This window comes from Bufo gargarizans, chromosome 4, assembly GCF_014858855.1.
Source record: "Bufo gargarizans isolate SCDJY-AF-19 chromosome 4, ASM1485885v1, whole genome shotgun sequence".
NCBI classification, from domain to species: domain Eukaryota; kingdom Metazoa; phylum Chordata; class Amphibia; order Anura; family Bufonidae; genus Bufo; species Bufo gargarizans.
This window is the reverse complement of record NC_058083.1, coordinates 323,557,452-323,574,593: the sequence shown is the minus strand read 5'-3', so window position 1 is coordinate 323,574,593 and position 17,142 is coordinate 323,557,452. Positions and strand designations below refer to the sequence as shown.

The following is a 17,142-nucleotide window of genomic DNA, read 5'->3' as shown; positions in this document are numbered from 1 at the left end:
CCCCATTGAACTGTACAGGGTGGTGTAATGATAAATGACAGCATTTATCCATGCTTTATCTTATTTGACAAAAGTTAAACGAGATCTCAACAAAACTCGACTCTAATCACTCCTTCAAACAAATGGACCGCAGACAACACAGGACAACCTTCCCATATTTTTATTAGTTGTCATCTCGTGACTTGATAGATAATTTACAGCAGAATTGTTGAAAGATACAGTTAAGTCTGTGATTTAATTCTTGGCATCACTGCAAAGCAGTCACCACATTGTTTGTTACACAATGTTTTCTTTTCAACTTGACTGGTGTGACATATAAAATGCTCTACAATAATTGTGTTTTATACAAGTATGTGATTTTCTGTACAAGAATAACAGAATATGCTTCACAACAGCCATTACCCAAAAAGAAGAGACATTTACAAGACAAAAACAATCTTCATTTGACCCTTTCTCATTGCATTATATGACAAGCTGTATAAAAGTCCAGGGGTCGACAGAATCGCATTACAGATGATAATTTAAAACATACAGATAATGATAAAACTTCATATGTTAGAAGATTTTTGGAGACCACAGTTATTCTTCTAAGAATAGAAAAATAAACCTACATGCTCCCATTCTGCAAGATCTAGAAACAACCTGGATGGCTGTGGTACATTATTTATTGGAGGTTTCCCAATGGCAGCCATAGGATATTTTAAAAAACATGTTAACGGCAAATAAGGGTAAGTCTGAGGCCCACTTTTTAAGGGTGTGCACACCACCAAGGCACGCAGTGCATCTGCGGCTGCCCTTGGTGGTGCTACTAGATGGCAAGAATCTGTGCAGGACCCATAGGCCCAAGGATCATGAAAACTATTTGGAGGGGAAAACAAATACAAGGCCTACTGTATCTGTGCTGGGTGGCAAAACTGTGAACCACAATTGGTTGCCCATTTTGATCTTTTTTTGGGGGGGGACTCTCTCTTGTGCCATTTGAGAGTTTCCACAGGGAGCATTTTCCTACTGTCCCACAGAAGCAATGCTGCTCCTGACTGACTGTAAGTTGCTCTTCACTTGTGATAGTGCCACCACTTTAAAATGATTGCACAGTAAGATGGTGCCTAGGGTGATAAAGACACTTTTCACATACACGTTTTCTTGGCCTGCAGAATTCAGGAACGCTTTATCCATAGGTTTAACTCTCAGAGCCTGCTGAGAGATTTACTTCAACCCCACATAACAGATGAGGCCTGGCAGGCATAAAAACAAGGCATTTGCTTCTGCCCCCTCCTTGGGCACGCTTGTTTATTTCTCTCTTTCACATATGATGGCACGCATTCAAAAATTTACAAAACTAACTTTAGTCAGTGGCAGACATAAACAAAGCTGGTAAGTTTCTGACCCATGTAAATGATCACGTAGTAGAAGACAATCCTAGAGGCAGATACAGCTTTGAACCATTATGGCTACATTCCTTATTATTATAAGATGCTGCAAGACCACAGGCCATATATTTTTGTTTGTCCTGGCGCCAAAAAAGTTATGAAATTTTTCCAACCTTGGCTACATCGCAGTGTGTGATGACAGGATGCTGACATTTCATCTGACAATTTTCATCCTGCTGAAAAGTAATTGCTGAAAGTTTTCTGCCCTTATGTTTTACGTCAATCTCTCATTAAAGATTATTCCTGTACAAACTTTAGAATGAGAACACATGAACTTCTGCTTAGCAGAAAGGAAAATCTCTCATATTTTCTCCTTGATCCTCAAGCGTCATCGCCTGATGATCCATACATTCACCTACAGGACTATATATTTGAGACCCATTTGACAGTAATTCCCTGGAATGCTGTAGGTTAACCGTAGGAGAAAGACTTGCCTTTTAGTGAAAAGACATTACAGTTTCCATACAGGAATCTGTTTTATTTTTTTTCCAATAAAGTAATAATGTGGTAAAAATATTATTATTGTTATATGCTACTATTATGTACACTCGGAATATATATAGAAGGTATAAAAATTTCTTATAATGCGTTTATTAAAAAAATATCTTCCTAAAGGGCACCATGATTGTGTTTTTTTGGGGGGACCTAAATATTGATGACCTGATATCTGATCAGTGGGGGTCTGACTCCTGGCACACCCATGATCAGCTGTTTGAGAGAGACATGGCGCTGGGACATGGTTGTTTTTTTTGGCCATGAATAACAGACGTCCAAAAAATGTCCTATTTTGTCCATTTTCACGTCCCCACGGCCCCCATACCATCAGAGAATGCCGTTTTTAAGAAAAGCATTGGTGCCAAATGTAGCCTTGGTCATCAGTTTTCCTATTTGAAGGGAACCAGTAAGGTTGAAAAGGTAGCATCTTATTGAGCAGGAGGATCGGAGTTCACATCCCCTATCCAGGTTGATGCAGAATACTGCTTTAAGACTATGAGACCGTCAGTTGCAGAGATCCTCAAGTAAAAAACAATACAGGCGCACTGCGGCCTCTTAACGCGTGATTTGAATGGCCCAACTGTCAGAAATGAATGCTCGTCATAATAAGCCAGTTTAAATGTGCTGCCCATCACCGGATAAATGAGCAAAATTCTTGTTTATTGGGTGAAATTATCTTTTGTGCAGCACATTAAATAATCGGTTCTAGGCAGATCATGTTGTGTGAACAAGCTGCTACCAGTGGAGGAGATTGCTGCCTGTAAATGCAGGTCTTTACGGCACTGACGAGCAGGCAGTTATTGGAAAGGAAGGGTCCCTTCCCAATAATTGCCTTGCAGGTCGGGCTGTCTAAATCCGTTAATCTGGCAATCAACACTGGTCTCACTACATAAACCCCTACTAATTCCATCCTACGTGTCTCAGTGACATGTGATGAATAAAGGTGATCCTTACACATTTAAAGCCTTAGCATGCTATCGTCTGAGTAAATCAACTGCTACAACCTTAACACAACAAACCTTTGGCACTAATTAATTATATTACAAAGCAACTAATTATTGTACAATTTTACACGATTTTCCAATAGGATTTGAATGATTCTAATATAACATTCTGCCTGGTATTGAAATGTATGTGTTTTTTTTTTTATCTTGGGCCAGTCGTTTGTCATGATAATGACTGAAATAAAACATAACTAGGGTAAATTTACAGTGTCGTATTACTGGTACAGTCCATAATACCCCAAGCGTAGTCTAGGCCCATACTGTACCTCAAAGGGTTGCTCCATCACATGCTGAATTATGAAGGTATTCTCTCTCTTAAAGCATTGCTTCTTCTACAGTCCTACTTAGGCTACAGTAATTGTCTACAACCACTGCAAAAGTCTGTCTAAAGGAAACATATTTTAGCACTGTAGAAAAAAATGAAGTAGTAAATCCTCAATTAAAAATTATAACTTTGGGACATTTGCCCAGTGTTGATCAGGTTGGGCAGAATAAATCAAACCACATGCAAGATCATAGCTAACTTTTAGGCTAGGGTTACACAGTGAATTATGCCGCTGCCAAAAGATTGCCGTGTAGCGTAGCCTACATCACAGCTAATGAAAGTGAATATGGTCAGGTTGCAGCCCACATGATAGCTGGAAGAAATCCAAATCTGCAGAATATTTTCGGATTGTGTCAACCTGCGGTTCAACAACACCGCTCCACTCACTTTCATAAGTTGCGATGCAGGCAGCAATGCACTGCGATCTTTGGCCATGTGACATGTAACCCTAGCCATAATCTGTTTCACAGATAGAAGAACATCGCCAAATTCTATTGGGCAATTTAGTTATAGTCTAAAGGAAACAAAATGTGGTAGTCTTGTTATTTTAATGAATGTAAATGTTACAACTATGCAATCGTACTAAGCATAAGTAGAAACAACTGTTTTATTAACCTAAAGCTTGAAACTGGAGTCAAAGTATGTGGTCAACAACATATTAGAAATAACGTGACAAAATGATCATGTAGCAAGCCTTTATTGTCTACCGAGAGATTAGTATGGACTGCCCATTGTCTGTGTTGTGTGTCAAAATGTGGCCAAGTCTTTACATCTGTTGAGTACACTCTATCGGGTACATTAGATTACCTTCTAAATATTTTTGCTGCTGAAGACACACGGATAACTTTTGCACCTTTTCATAGGGAACTAGGCCATCGAGTCTAGGCATCCTTAAAGGTGTATTCCAGTTGGTTAAAGTTATCCTATTGAAAACAATAGGAGACAGAACACACGTTGTCCACACCAAAATTCCGGGGACAAAATCTGAGGTGTGAACGGCCTTTATAGGAAAAGATACCCCAGAATCGTTATTGCATGAGGATTGCAAGCTTCATTAAAACAGACATGTCAAGATAATGACAGGTCCTCTTCAAGAAGCAAGTAGGACCTACGTACTGTCTAGCAGAGGAGGTATATTAATAATAGCTCTACTTTACAACAGCCATCTAAGCTCTGAAACTAGATGTAAAGGGTTTTTCTGGGCATTACCAATTGATGACCTATGCTCAGGATGGACTATAACTAGCTGATTGGGTTATGTCCCGGAACGGGATTCCGACACTCCGCAACCCTGATTATCAGCTGTTTGGGTGTCCATCACTGGCAGTCCGCAACAGAACTTAACCTTGTAGTGGACTTTAATGACAGCAGTGCTGTCCACTTGACTGAGCTATACTCGAACAGCTGATCGACGGGGGTGCAAGTGGTCAGACCCGCAACAATCGGCTAGTGATGGCCCTGATGATAGGCCATCCCTTTGTAAAGCCCAGACAACCCCTTTAAAGATGAATATACATTCTAATTCTAAAAAAGTTGTATCCAAATATTAAATTTCCCATGAAAAGTGTGCATCCACTATGGACTTACATATCAACAGAAAACTCTACAACAAACGTGAAGCAAAATCTACATGTGTATGTGCTGCGGATCTGCCACTGATTTCACCCTATGCATTGCAAAGGGTGAAATCCGTGGTAGAATACATCGACACGCTGCAGATTTAAATACGCACTACAGGCGTGGATTCCATGCAGATTTTTGTTGCAGCAGTGGATGAGACAAAATATTACATAAGAGTCATTAAGGTGCACATATATATGTTCTCTCAGATCCTTCAGTAGACCAGTGGTTGTTAAGGTACATCTCCGACAGCGCTTCCATAGTTCAGAGCACATCCACAAGCTAGCCTCATTCATGAAATGTAATGCTTCCCTAATTTATTACAAATGTGGCACAAAGTAACTTAAAAAGAAAAAGATTAACCCTACTGATTTGTCGCCATACTAGGTAGGCACTTATTGAATATGTTTATATAGTTCATATAGATTTTACCTATATTATATCAAATGCCATACACACTATGTACAGAATCAAATGAAAAAACTTAAATTAAAATACAGTATGAACTTCTTGCATGACTGACATAAAGAGACTGTTCAATGGCACTATAAATAATCATATTCGATTATTAGTTATACATTTCTCCTATCCACAACTCTACGACGACCTTTACAAAATAAAAATATAGACTTTTTGAGGCTTTCTAAAGCAGAGTATTATGCAGCACCTTATTCCCTTAACATTCCTGCTCTTTGTGCCCTTTAATATTTGGGTATAATAGTACTGCTTGATGGACGCTACTTTGGGAGGACATAAAGGCCAATAGGTTCTATACAATATAGAAGATTGCATATCTGCACCGTAAGACTCTAAATGCATCTAATCAGTTAATATTTTCCTAAGTCATAGATGGGGCTTGATTAAATTGCTTTAATGCACGTAAAGGGGTTGTGTGTTTTTTTGACAGCCCTTTTTGTTAGAAAAGTCCCTTGATAATATTAGCAATCAGCTGTACTATTCAGGGGAACCTGGCAGCAAATCTACAGTGCTGCCACTGGTAAAGAAGCATTAGATGCCCACTGAAACTAGATGTGATGTCATAAATGAAGATGCTTTGTGTATCTGCACGCAACTCTGGCTTATTGATCTCAGATGAGCTCAATTAGCTCAACATGCACATTTGAAGATGGGTTTAATAAAACAGACAACCCCTTTAAACCCAGGATACTTGTGAAAGCTCAGCACAAATGAAATGTTGTTGATTTTAAAGGGAACCTGTCCTCAACTCACTCAGGGCAGCATAACATAGTGACAGATGCTCTGATGTCAGCGCTGTGTCACTCATGAGCTAAAAGTAAGAGGTTGCTGAGAACCATTATCCTAATCATTGCAACCCAAGCCTTGAAAAGAGTCACGGCCACCTGAGAAGAGTCATGGTTATTATAATATCCTGCTCTCCTCGCCCATCTGCTGATGATTGGCAGTTCTCTACTAGGGAGAAAAGTAAGGAGAAGATAGGCGAGAGAGCAGGAGATTATAATAACCAGGACTCTTCTCAGGTAGATTTGACTCTTTTCTAGGCCTGGGCTGCAATGATTAGGATAATAGTTCTCGACAACCTCTTACTTTTAGCTGATGAGTGACACACCGCGGAAATAAGCGCATCTGTCACTACTTTATGCTGCCCTCGATGAGTTTAGCATAAAATGAACAACAGGTTCCCATTAAGAGTTCATGCACACAACCGTATGCCCTCTGAGACATACGGTCCATGAGCGGGCCATATGTCCCGGAGCGGCATACATTGTGTGCACGGGAGAGCACAGCAGCATAGGTTACTATCATGCTTTGAGCATCGGGCCGCCCGCGGGGCTATTGTCCTGCACTCATATGATATTATGATCACCAGTGCTTACAATCATATCGGGATATTACACGACCAGGCTATCTGGTCCAGATTTGGGACTATTTGTGAAGACTGGTTTACAGCTTTCAGTATTGACATTCCACAGCAGCATGTTATAAGGTATTTTATTGCTATCAGATTACAGAAAAAGAGGTTTTGGAAGTGAAGCTAGTTTAAAATATATTACTATCATTACTCTTATTAGTAGACCAAGTATTTATGGCAATATATCCTGGCAGTCATCAATTATATATTTTTTTCCTGTATGTACATTTGATCTGATACACTAAATATCATACATGAGTAGATCACACAGCTCGGACTGAAAGCATGATCTTAGCACACTATATTGTAACTTGTTTCTGCAAATGGAAGTGATCATCCTCCATTCTATACATATACAATAACTAGGCTCAATGAAACCATAATTGTTACCCAATGTTCAATGAGATATAAATGATGCATGGTCATGTTCTAGTCAACACATTGATTCTACGACTGGCCCTAGTCACTGGTTTGTCTTACGGCTTTCTCTCCAAACCCATAATTATCAAATTTCAAACCAGTAAAGAAAAATTCCAGACTCCTGTAGCATTAGCTTATTTTCAGGTAAGATAACATTGACATGTTGTAATCTAACAAGTCTGATCCTTGTTTAGCGTGACAAATTAAATTGTTAGTGGATCGCACTGCTATTAGTAGGATTGACCGTCATTGATCTAATGTGTGTGAGTCGCCTATGAGTTGCAAGTAGAAATCATGGCCAGCATTATCCACTGACTAAAAATTGTTTAAGATGGATTAAAGAATAAAATCTGGGTGAAGATTTCCTTTAAAGAGCCTCTGTTAGCATGATCAACCCTATTACACCAGGCATATTGCCTGGTAGGGTTGATAATGCTGAGTAGAACAATATATTTATTTCCCTCTCCAGGCTTAATAAGTGTGCACATATATTAATTTTGATATTTAGGTATTTTAGGAATTTGGAGCAGCAGGGGGTTGGCCAGTGTGCTAAGAGCACCTCTAGAACTGCTCTCTGAATCCCCCCTTTTGAATGGCAGGGCTAGACATCTCGTCCAATCCTGAGTTCTTGCAGCAGTGGGTCTAAAGAGCTCGAAAAGCAGCGTTCATCAGATCCACTGCGCAGGCACCAAGTTACTGAGCAAATCGGCGTTTGCACAGTGAATCTTCTGCTGCTTCCCCAGATGTCCACAGGCTCTTTAAATTTAACACGTCATTTCCATATTCTATTCATTATTAACGTGGAAAAGTTGCAAATTTCGGTTCAGTTTTGCGCCACAATTTGCAACTTTATCCCTTTTTTCATCTCCCTTACTACTTTTGTAAAACAAAGTGGGTGAGGCATAGGCAGGAAGAGGGTAAGATTGCCAGGGCCTAAAATACTTAACAATATGCGTGCCAGAAAAATGGTGCACATTACACCTAAAATCTACGCCAGCTCCTGGCATGGGTGACCGAGGTATACCAGAATTGTTAAGGAGGTTTTCCCAAATGTTTAATACTGATGACCCATACTCAGGATAGGTCATCAGCATCTGACTGGTGATGTCTAACATCCTGCACCCTCGCCAATCAGCTATTTGAAGAGGCTATAGCGCTCCGATGAGTGCTGGGTCCTCCTCACAGCTTGCCAAGCACAGGACCGTCCATTGGATAGCAGCTGTGCTTGGTATTGCAACTCAGCCCCATTGCATCTAGGCCATGTGATCAAAGAATGTGACAGCACTGGCCTAGGAAGAGACCGTGCCGCTTACCGGAGCACTGCGACCTCTTCAAACAGCTGATTGGAAGGGGTGCCAGGTGTCGGACTCCCACCAATCAGATAACGATCACCTATCCTGAGGCTATGTCATCAGTATTAAACACTCTGATAACCCCTTTAAGAGTCGTGCACCTCTTAATAATTGTGGTGCACCTCATGCCAGGGCCACACAGATTAAGACCAGTGTACAAAACAATGGTCTTAAAGGGAACCTGTCACTGGGATTTTGTGTATAGAGCTGAGGACATGGGTTGCTAGATGGCCGCTAGCACATCCGCAATACCCAGTCCCCATAGCTCTGTTTTTTTTTTTATTTTGTAAAAAAAAAAGATTTAAAACATATGCAAATTAAACTGAGATGAGTCCTGTCCCTGAGATGAGTCAGGGACAGGACTCATCTCAGGTTAATTTGCATATGTATCAAATTGGTTTTTGACACAATAAAAGCACACAGAGCTATGGGGACTGGGTATTGCGGATGTGCTAGCGGCCATCTAGCAACCTGTGTCCTCAGCTCTGTACCCAAAATCCAGGTGACAGGTTCCCTTTAACGAATCTCCTCCTATGACTTGTCTTCATAAGATACTGTATATGTGCATGCATTTATATGTAGGGAGTAATTTTTTTTACAAACTACTTAAAAATAAAAAGCACATTATTAGGCTCTCTTTTTCTATCAATGTATCATCCTAATATCATAATAACATAAAAAAAACAATAAATATAACATATTGTCATTTTAGTTTCCACTCCTAACTCCACTGGACACAGATGACCCGTCAAGAGTTTCCATACACGCATGTACTGTACCTCACCCCCACACTCTCTTTCTATGGGTGGCGAATATTTAGATTTGCCTTACAGAAGCTCCATGGTGGTGCAGAGTGTTGGAGCTGGAGAAGCTGGTGCAGATGTCACAGAGGTAGCAGATTTATCAATGTGATGGAGATTTAAAATCAGAATAAGAGGATCCTGAAAACAGTTGTCCTGCTTTATTAAAAAATCTGGGCAACTGTGTTTGTCTTCTGTAGTAATTACAAAGTTGAAGGTCGGTATTAATAAAATGTAATCTTTGCTGCTGCTGTACAGTAGCTGCATTACATTGAGGATTTTCAAGGTCTATGTGGCTTGGGAACGGTACAACACCTTATTACAAGGGCAACAGCAGGTAAATGTATAATTGGGGCCTGTCCACATTTAGAATATACTGTATTCTGTTTCTGTGTTGAGGATTTTAGCCTGCTGTACAAACATACAGTATATATTCTGATTGACTGCTCTGATCAAGTGTTAATCCTCCACTAAAAATGCGATATTGGCAAATAAGTCCTAGTATTCGATTTCAAAGTGACTATCCGTACAGAGACTGTTAACGTTTGACCAAAGGCATTAGTGAATTAGGTGGATAATACAACGACTGAAACGTTACAAGTTCAAATTTAAGGCCTTTATCTGTAAATGAGTGCTCTATTAGAAATAATCCTCTACATACCATATTTACACATGATATAATATATATTTTTTCTTCAATGTAACAGTTTTCTGTTCACAGTGCCAATATCTGTACAGGTAGCAGTTTCACAACTCATCAGTATTTTGGCATGGGGATCAGTAGCTCCGTATATACAGAAAATAGAGCAGATACAGAAAATAGAGCGGATGCTAAATACATCTGCTGTAATGACATTTATAAACTCTTTGTGATGAAAATGAGGTGTAAAAAGCCAAACAAGTCCAGCTAACAGTTTATTCAATCTCTCCTTTCAGCGAGAGTCGCTTGTTAAATCGAAAGTGGTGTGAAAACATTCAAAAGTGTCTGTACATTTGTAGGGTAGTGTGGCTAGTGCTTCATTCAAATCTTTTCTTCTGATCTACATAATATAAAAAGTAAAAATAAAGACAATATCTCGCTTGTGATACTTTACATGAGAATATAAAGTTGTCTTGTCAGATAGATCTCTTCTGAGTCCAGTTGATGCTGGTGTTTTTTTTTCCCCTTTAGGCTGTGGTTTTGTTCGTTATTTCGTATTTGCTTTAGTGAACATGGCTGGATGTCACTCAAGAGGTTGGGGATAGCTTGTAAAAAGCGCTATATGCTGCTACATTAGTCTGCATATGGCATCCTCCAGTTGGAAGGTTCATTCAGGAGAATCCACCTATCCCGGTGTCCTCCTGTCTAATCAGTTTGATCATTAGAAATTAGGGTGCTGGTCTTGCCCACTCTGAAGTAAGTGAGAAATGCTGAAAAAGGGCTGATAGAACATGATACCAGACAGGGCAGTAGGCAACCACTGTTACCCGGATAACTATACGCCGCTTCCTTCTGACCTCTCTTAGACCTGTTGTGAAAAGCAACAACAGCCCACCTGAGGTTGATATGAATCCCTCTTCATTGAAAGCAGCTAAGGAAAAGGCAGCAATGACATAAAAAGATCTGGTCTCTAGGGACCTCCACCTTCACCGATCTTTTGGTCATCTTTTCCTTCAGTAACTGGCCCCAATCGATCATTGCTCTTGCTGCGCTGCTTATGTAAAAGGGCCCTCCACTTGGACCTGTTCTTCCTGAGGTGATTTATCATATTTACAGATAGAGGAGTGTCTCCAGTGAATCTTGCCCACTCCACAAACAGTGGCTCTGCAATGTAGGTCATGAAGCCTAAGGACAATTGAAAAGAAAATAAGTTCAAATACGTTTGGAAAAATGCAAACTCGTATCTTGTCTAAAAGGGCAATAATGTGGCATTAGTTTAACTTTTTGAAATAATAAATGTATTTTTTACTTTTGTACGTTTTTACCTTCAATTGGTTGCTTCTGGGCCAACCACTGACCAAATGTGGTAAGATAAGGATGTCCCCTACTGATCATAGAGCAGATAGCACCAGCTCAGGACCCAAACTTTACTAATAAGATTGGCTTCCCTGTTCTGGCTACGTATTGCAAGTATATAAATGTATGAAAGAAAGAAACAACTTTTGCCTAAATTAGCTAAGGGGTTTCCGTTTTTTCTTATCCGTCAGAAGAACAGAAAAAAAAATGGATCAGTTTTAATCCCTATTTGTTTGAATGGGCATCAGTTGTGCTCAATTTCAGATTTGACAGACATCATTTATTTTTGATGGCAGAAAAAGTCCTGCCTGCTGCACTTTTTCTCCCGTCAAAAATAACTGAAACCTGACGGAACGGACAAAAACCGATGAAAACTGAGCACAACTGATGCATTAAAATAAAGCAGATCTGTTTTCTTCTTCATTTTTCTGTTCTGTAACCACAACCTTAGCTAAGGCTAGGTTTACATATGCATTGTGAACTTGGGCAGTCTGTTCCAGCAGAGGAGCAGACTGCCGGAGTTCATCGTATATCTGGCATAGCCACACACTGCCGCACATCACCGAATACTCATTGACTATAATGGGATCCAACGGGGAACAGGCTGCTTTCTAGCATTAATGCTGTCTTTTGGTCGGAGAAAGGATACTGCACGCAGTACTTTTTGTCCAGCTGAATGCCAACATTTATGTCAGAAACCGGCCAGATCCCATTATACATTGGCTACAAAAGCACATCATAAACTGCACCATACTGTACTTGTGAATAGAGATGAGCGAACTTCTGTTTTAAGTTCGGCGTCTAAAGTTCGGGGGCGGGTTAGCGGAGAATCCCGATCTGGAACCGGATATGGATTCCGACTTCCGTTGTGGTCCGTGGTAGCGGAATCAATAATCGGCCATTATTGATTCCGCTACCACGGACCACAACGGAAGTCGGAATCCATATCCGGTTCCAGATCGGGATTCTCCGCTAACCCGCCCCCGAACTTTAGACGCCGAACTTAAAACAGAAGTTCGCTCATCTCTACTTGTGAACCTTGCCTTTCATGTAAATGTTCCTTTGTTTAAGATCCACCTTTGGTGACGTGAAAGGATAAATGGTGAAAAATAAACCATACTCATATTACTATTCCCCTACCGCTCCTGTTCTGCTGCTTCCTGGTCCACTGCTGGTCTCTACTTTTTGGTGAGCACTCAGTCAGTCAATGACCATAGTGGTAACCCGCCTCAGCTGGTGATTGGCTGGACAGTCGTTTCCTGTATTTCGATGGACCAGTAAGCACCAAAATGTGAACAGTGTTATTAACCTTTTCTTTACAGAAATTTAATCTGCCGTACAACCCCTTTAAAAATAGCCCCAAATGAGTGAACACAGCCGAATACTACTCTATGGAAGCTTCACTTTTTGTATTGTTCTACTGTTACTTTTACCACACTCATTCTTTTAATAATAATTCCTGAGCTATGTCAAGAAATTAAAGATGACTGGATAGATGTATTGCTTCTGGTTAAAATGTGTTACTAATTAGATATGACAATGATGATTTGGTTTTAAATGTACTTACCAACTTGTATACTGGGTATTGAGTCTTTTTGTTGATTGCAAAGTGGGCTTATTTCTAGGCCAAACTTCCGTTCAAGGTCTCCTAGGCAGAAGATAAAAAAAAAATCATTTTAGCCATTACCCTGCTAACTGACTGCATACCCATTACATGCCCATTGGGAGTCCAGAAATAAAATTCACAGCAGTAGAGAGGCATTTAATAGGCTGCTTTATCCCTTTCAGACAGATATGCTGGAAATGCAACTGCACAATGTAATTTAATGGGTTTAATGAGAGACTTGTGCGGTAGACATGTATTTGTACATTCCTGAACATAGCATTCTGGAATGGCTTTGTTTAAAGACACACTATACGTTGCTCAATAATCCTGGGTTCAACACATTTATGGCCAGGTCTCTGATAGTATATTCATGGAACGGTCTTTAGCAGTGAAAGGGGACCCTGCAGAAAACAGAATCATTGGATGGGGACATGTATGCAGAAAATCCCCATACTCAAGTGTGCAAAACTTGTGGCATCATACCCAAGATGACTGGAGGCTGTAATTGGTGCCAAAGGTGCTTCAAATAAGTCCTGAGTAAAGGGTCTGAATATTATTTTTTTATAAACTGGCAAAAATTTATAAAATTCTTTTTTCACTTTGCCATTACGGGGTACTGAGCAGAGAATGATGGGGAAAATAGATTTTTTTTATTTTCGCACAAGGCCCCAACATAACAGGGTTTTTTTCCCATTAACCTATACACAGTGTTAGATCACTGGGACCCTTACATATCACTAGTCTCAGGCCCCTGTCCCCCCTTAGCAGCATGTCCACAGTTGAGAAGTTGTATAGAGTGCAGGTCCATAAAACTCTTTGGAAGATACAGAAACAGCCATCTAAGACCAGAGGAATGCCCCAACCAAAGTAACCTCCTTAGTGTCAAGCACTATATCCCAGTAAGTGCCAGACATGCTCATTTATCAAAACCTCCTAAGAAATCTACTCTGGAAATATGAAAGCTATGCTATGGTTGATACAGGCAGTTTTGTTTTCCCCTTAGATGTGGCTCATTGTTCTCATAACCATGGCATCCACCATAGTTGCCAATAGTCCTCAATTTGGAGGGACTGTCCCTAATTTTTAGAGACAGTCCTGCCAATTGGGAAGTCCTATGTGGGTTTGGTACATTCCTGGGGCTGGTGCTTAAATGTCCCGAATTTACTAACAACAGTGGTGGTGAGTATGTGCCACTATAACAGTTAAGGCACAGAGTTGTTCCATGGGCTTGACTGGTGTAGTTTTCCGCTTCCTGTAGAAGTCAGTACAGTAGATGCCAGTGTACAAGGATAAGGAAGCCTGTGGTACAATAATACATCCCTTTTTCTCTGTCGTTAGAATTACAGGAAGAGCTCCCAGCTCCATACTTATGAAAGTTTTCCTTTCTCATTTTGATGAATGATGGGCAGGAGACTGGAGCTACTAAACTCCAGTGTGAACACAGCCAGAGGTTCTGTTGAACAGCTTATCTTACCCACTGCATAATTACAGAAATGAAGACAAGCAATGCTAATTCACTTTATCCTGAGATTTGGCTTTGTCCCGAGAGGATCTTTTAAACTTTGTTAAAAAAAAATAGATGGAGGTTATTGGTTTGGCCCAGCAATGCTGGACAAGCTGCCATCAATTCCTGGCAGTATCTAACCTTGTCTGTAGAATTCTTCACAGACTCTCTCACTCCACTGCTTGCTCAGCTCCCACACACGGCATGGATTGCAGATGTCAGCACACTTCAGGGCAATCTGAAATTGTAATTCGGTACATGAACAATAGGTTTAAAATATTTAAAGGGAACCTGTCATCAACTTTATGCTGACCTCGCTGAGGGCAGCATAAAGTAGTGAAAGAAATGCTGATCTCAGCGGTGTGTCACTCAGGAGCTAAAAGTCAGTGGTTGCCGAGAACCAACATCACAATCATTGCAGACTGGGCCTGGAAAAGAGTCCTGGCCACCTGAGAAGAGTCCTGGTTATTCATGAATTCCTGCCCACCTGCTGATGACTGACAGGCTTCTACCTAGTTTTCTCCCTTTCTCTCTAGGAGAGAACTGCCAATCATCAGCAGATGGGTGAGAGTGCATGAGATTATGAATAACCATGACTCTTCTCAGGTAGATTTGACTCTTTTCACGCCTGGGCTGCAATGATTATGATGCTGGTTCTCAGCAACCTCTTACTTTTAGCTGATGAGTGACACACTGCTGACAACAGCATTTCTGTCACTACTTTATCCTGCCCTCAGTGAGGTCAGCAGAAAGCTGATGACAGGTTCCCTTTAATAATCATATGTCAGGTCTCATGTCTGTACATACAGTTCATGTCCCATATTGGCCGATTCTATTCCTTTTGTCATGCTATACTGTGCTCTCAAGCTCTGAAATGTACACTGTAACATTTTGCAGGGATTGTCTGTTTAACGTTTCAGTGCACCAAGCAAAGCACTTGGCTCCCTCCTCATAAACACTGGGAAAGTTAAGTAAATGTCTGTATGATGATCAAGTCAAATAGTTGCCCACACGTTAGGCATGTACAATGTTACCTCTGTGTGCAAAGACAAAAGTAAAAGTGACACCTTACTGGCAAACCAGAAGCATTATAATTACAAGCTTTTACAGGCCCCAAAGTTTTTCTTTTTCTTGTAAAACTAGCCTGTAATTTTAATATTTCGTGTTAGCCCTTTAACACAGGCTGATCATCAGGAACGAAAAACACTTGTTTCTCATCATTGCCCCCTGTAAACATACCACCGATCACCCGATAAATAAACAAATGCCGGATGATCACATTTTATATGCGGAACTAAGAATCAAAATTTGTCAGCAGTACATCACCCCATGTAAACGGGGGATGTACTGCTGACAATATGCAACTGAATTCATGATTGTCGTAACAATCATATATCTCTTATTCTGTTTGCAAAGGGCCATGTGAAAATTAGTGCTGATAGGCTTGTATATCATTGATCGCCACTTGTTCAGGGGTGATATACACTATGTAAAACGACCCTAATCTATCACTCTTATACTTTTTTTTAACACAAAGGGACAGATTCACTAATCTTAATAATTAAAAAGTGTAAGCTTGGATTAGACAGTCCAGAAATGTGACAAATTTATCACAGACGCTCATGCTGTATGATAAATTTGTTGCATCTTTAGACACTTTTGTCTAAATTGACACCGACTATTAGTTGATTTATTTTACGACTACTTTACTTTCTGGACTAAGGATTGGCACAATTCTGATACACCTTAGCACATTTTAAGCCACCTCCTTTCCTAAGCCATGGGCCCTTTCAGGCAAAGTGCAAAAAGAGTCTAAAACAGCTAATAACTGTGGCATGTACAGCAGTAGACTGGATCAGTTTGATTAGTAAATCTGCCCCAGTGTTTTTACACACAGAGGTTGTGCCCAACATGGTCTGTACCCTCTCAGGATATACAATGCAATACTTAATAGGAGTCAAACTGCTCATGGGACTTGCTCACGCTTTTGACTTGAATATTTTTGTTATTACCTGCAACATAAAATGCCGGTGGTCTGAATCTGTCAAGATGAGATCTTTGTTGTCAAGGTGATCTTTAAATCGGCCTAGAAACTCATTCTGACGATTGATGTCTGTCGATAATATTAGAGAACCCAACTGCTGTTCAATATCAAGCCTGAAATAACATCAAGTGGTTAAGGTGAGTAATGAGATGCAAGATGCTCCTTGTGTGATTATATAAGGTTAGAATTAGGTTTTGGTGGCAATTTTTAATACAGTTTTTGAATTAAACACATGAGTATATAACAAAGAGGGGAAAAGTATCAAATCTTTTCTTTATAAGTTTCCTGCTTTCTGGATTCAATCCTGGCTTTGGCTTTTAAATGCCTTAGGTGCCATTTGGAGGTGCCTTCTGCTGGCAAGCCGCCAGTGGGCAATGTGGAATGCCATTGATTTCAATGGTAGTCTCCGCTTGAAATGGTTGCGGCAGGGCAGCCTCCCATTGGAAACAATGAAAGGCGGATTCTGTGCAGCGACCTCATGGCCAAATTCTGTCAGCTAAAGATAGTATGTGAATGGCCCCTAAGGCTAGATTCCAGATACTGGATGTGGTTCATGGCCCGACCACAAGTTTAATGACCCAAACTCAGCATAACAGATCCCTACGATGCAGTAAGTTCGGGTCATTAAACCTGTGATCGGTCCAGGAGTCCAGAC

The 17,142-nt window shown here is 40.4% G+C and overlaps 1 protein-coding gene across 2 annotated transcripts in view; it reads right to left on the bottom strand.

Moving 5' to 3' along the window:
- Positions 1-9,938: 9,938 nt before the first annotated feature.
- The window catches only part of PDE7B (phosphodiesterase 7B), a 362,595-nt gene continuing 355,391 nt past the window's right edge, over positions 9,939-17,142 (bottom strand). For both annotated transcript variants that reach the window (XM_044290083.1, XM_044290082.1), the window contains 4 exons: positions 16,456-16,600; positions 14,585-14,681; positions 12,901-12,981; positions 9,939-11,162 (listed from right to left, as the gene is read on the bottom strand). In XM_044290083.1, the coding sequence (XP_044146018.1) occupies positions 10,948-11,162; positions 12,901-12,981; positions 14,585-14,681; positions 16,456-16,600 (538 nt within the window). In that variant the 3' untranslated portion in view covers positions 9,939-10,947. The remainder of the gene's footprint in view (positions 11,163-12,900; positions 12,982-14,584; positions 14,682-16,455; positions 16,601-17,142) is intronic.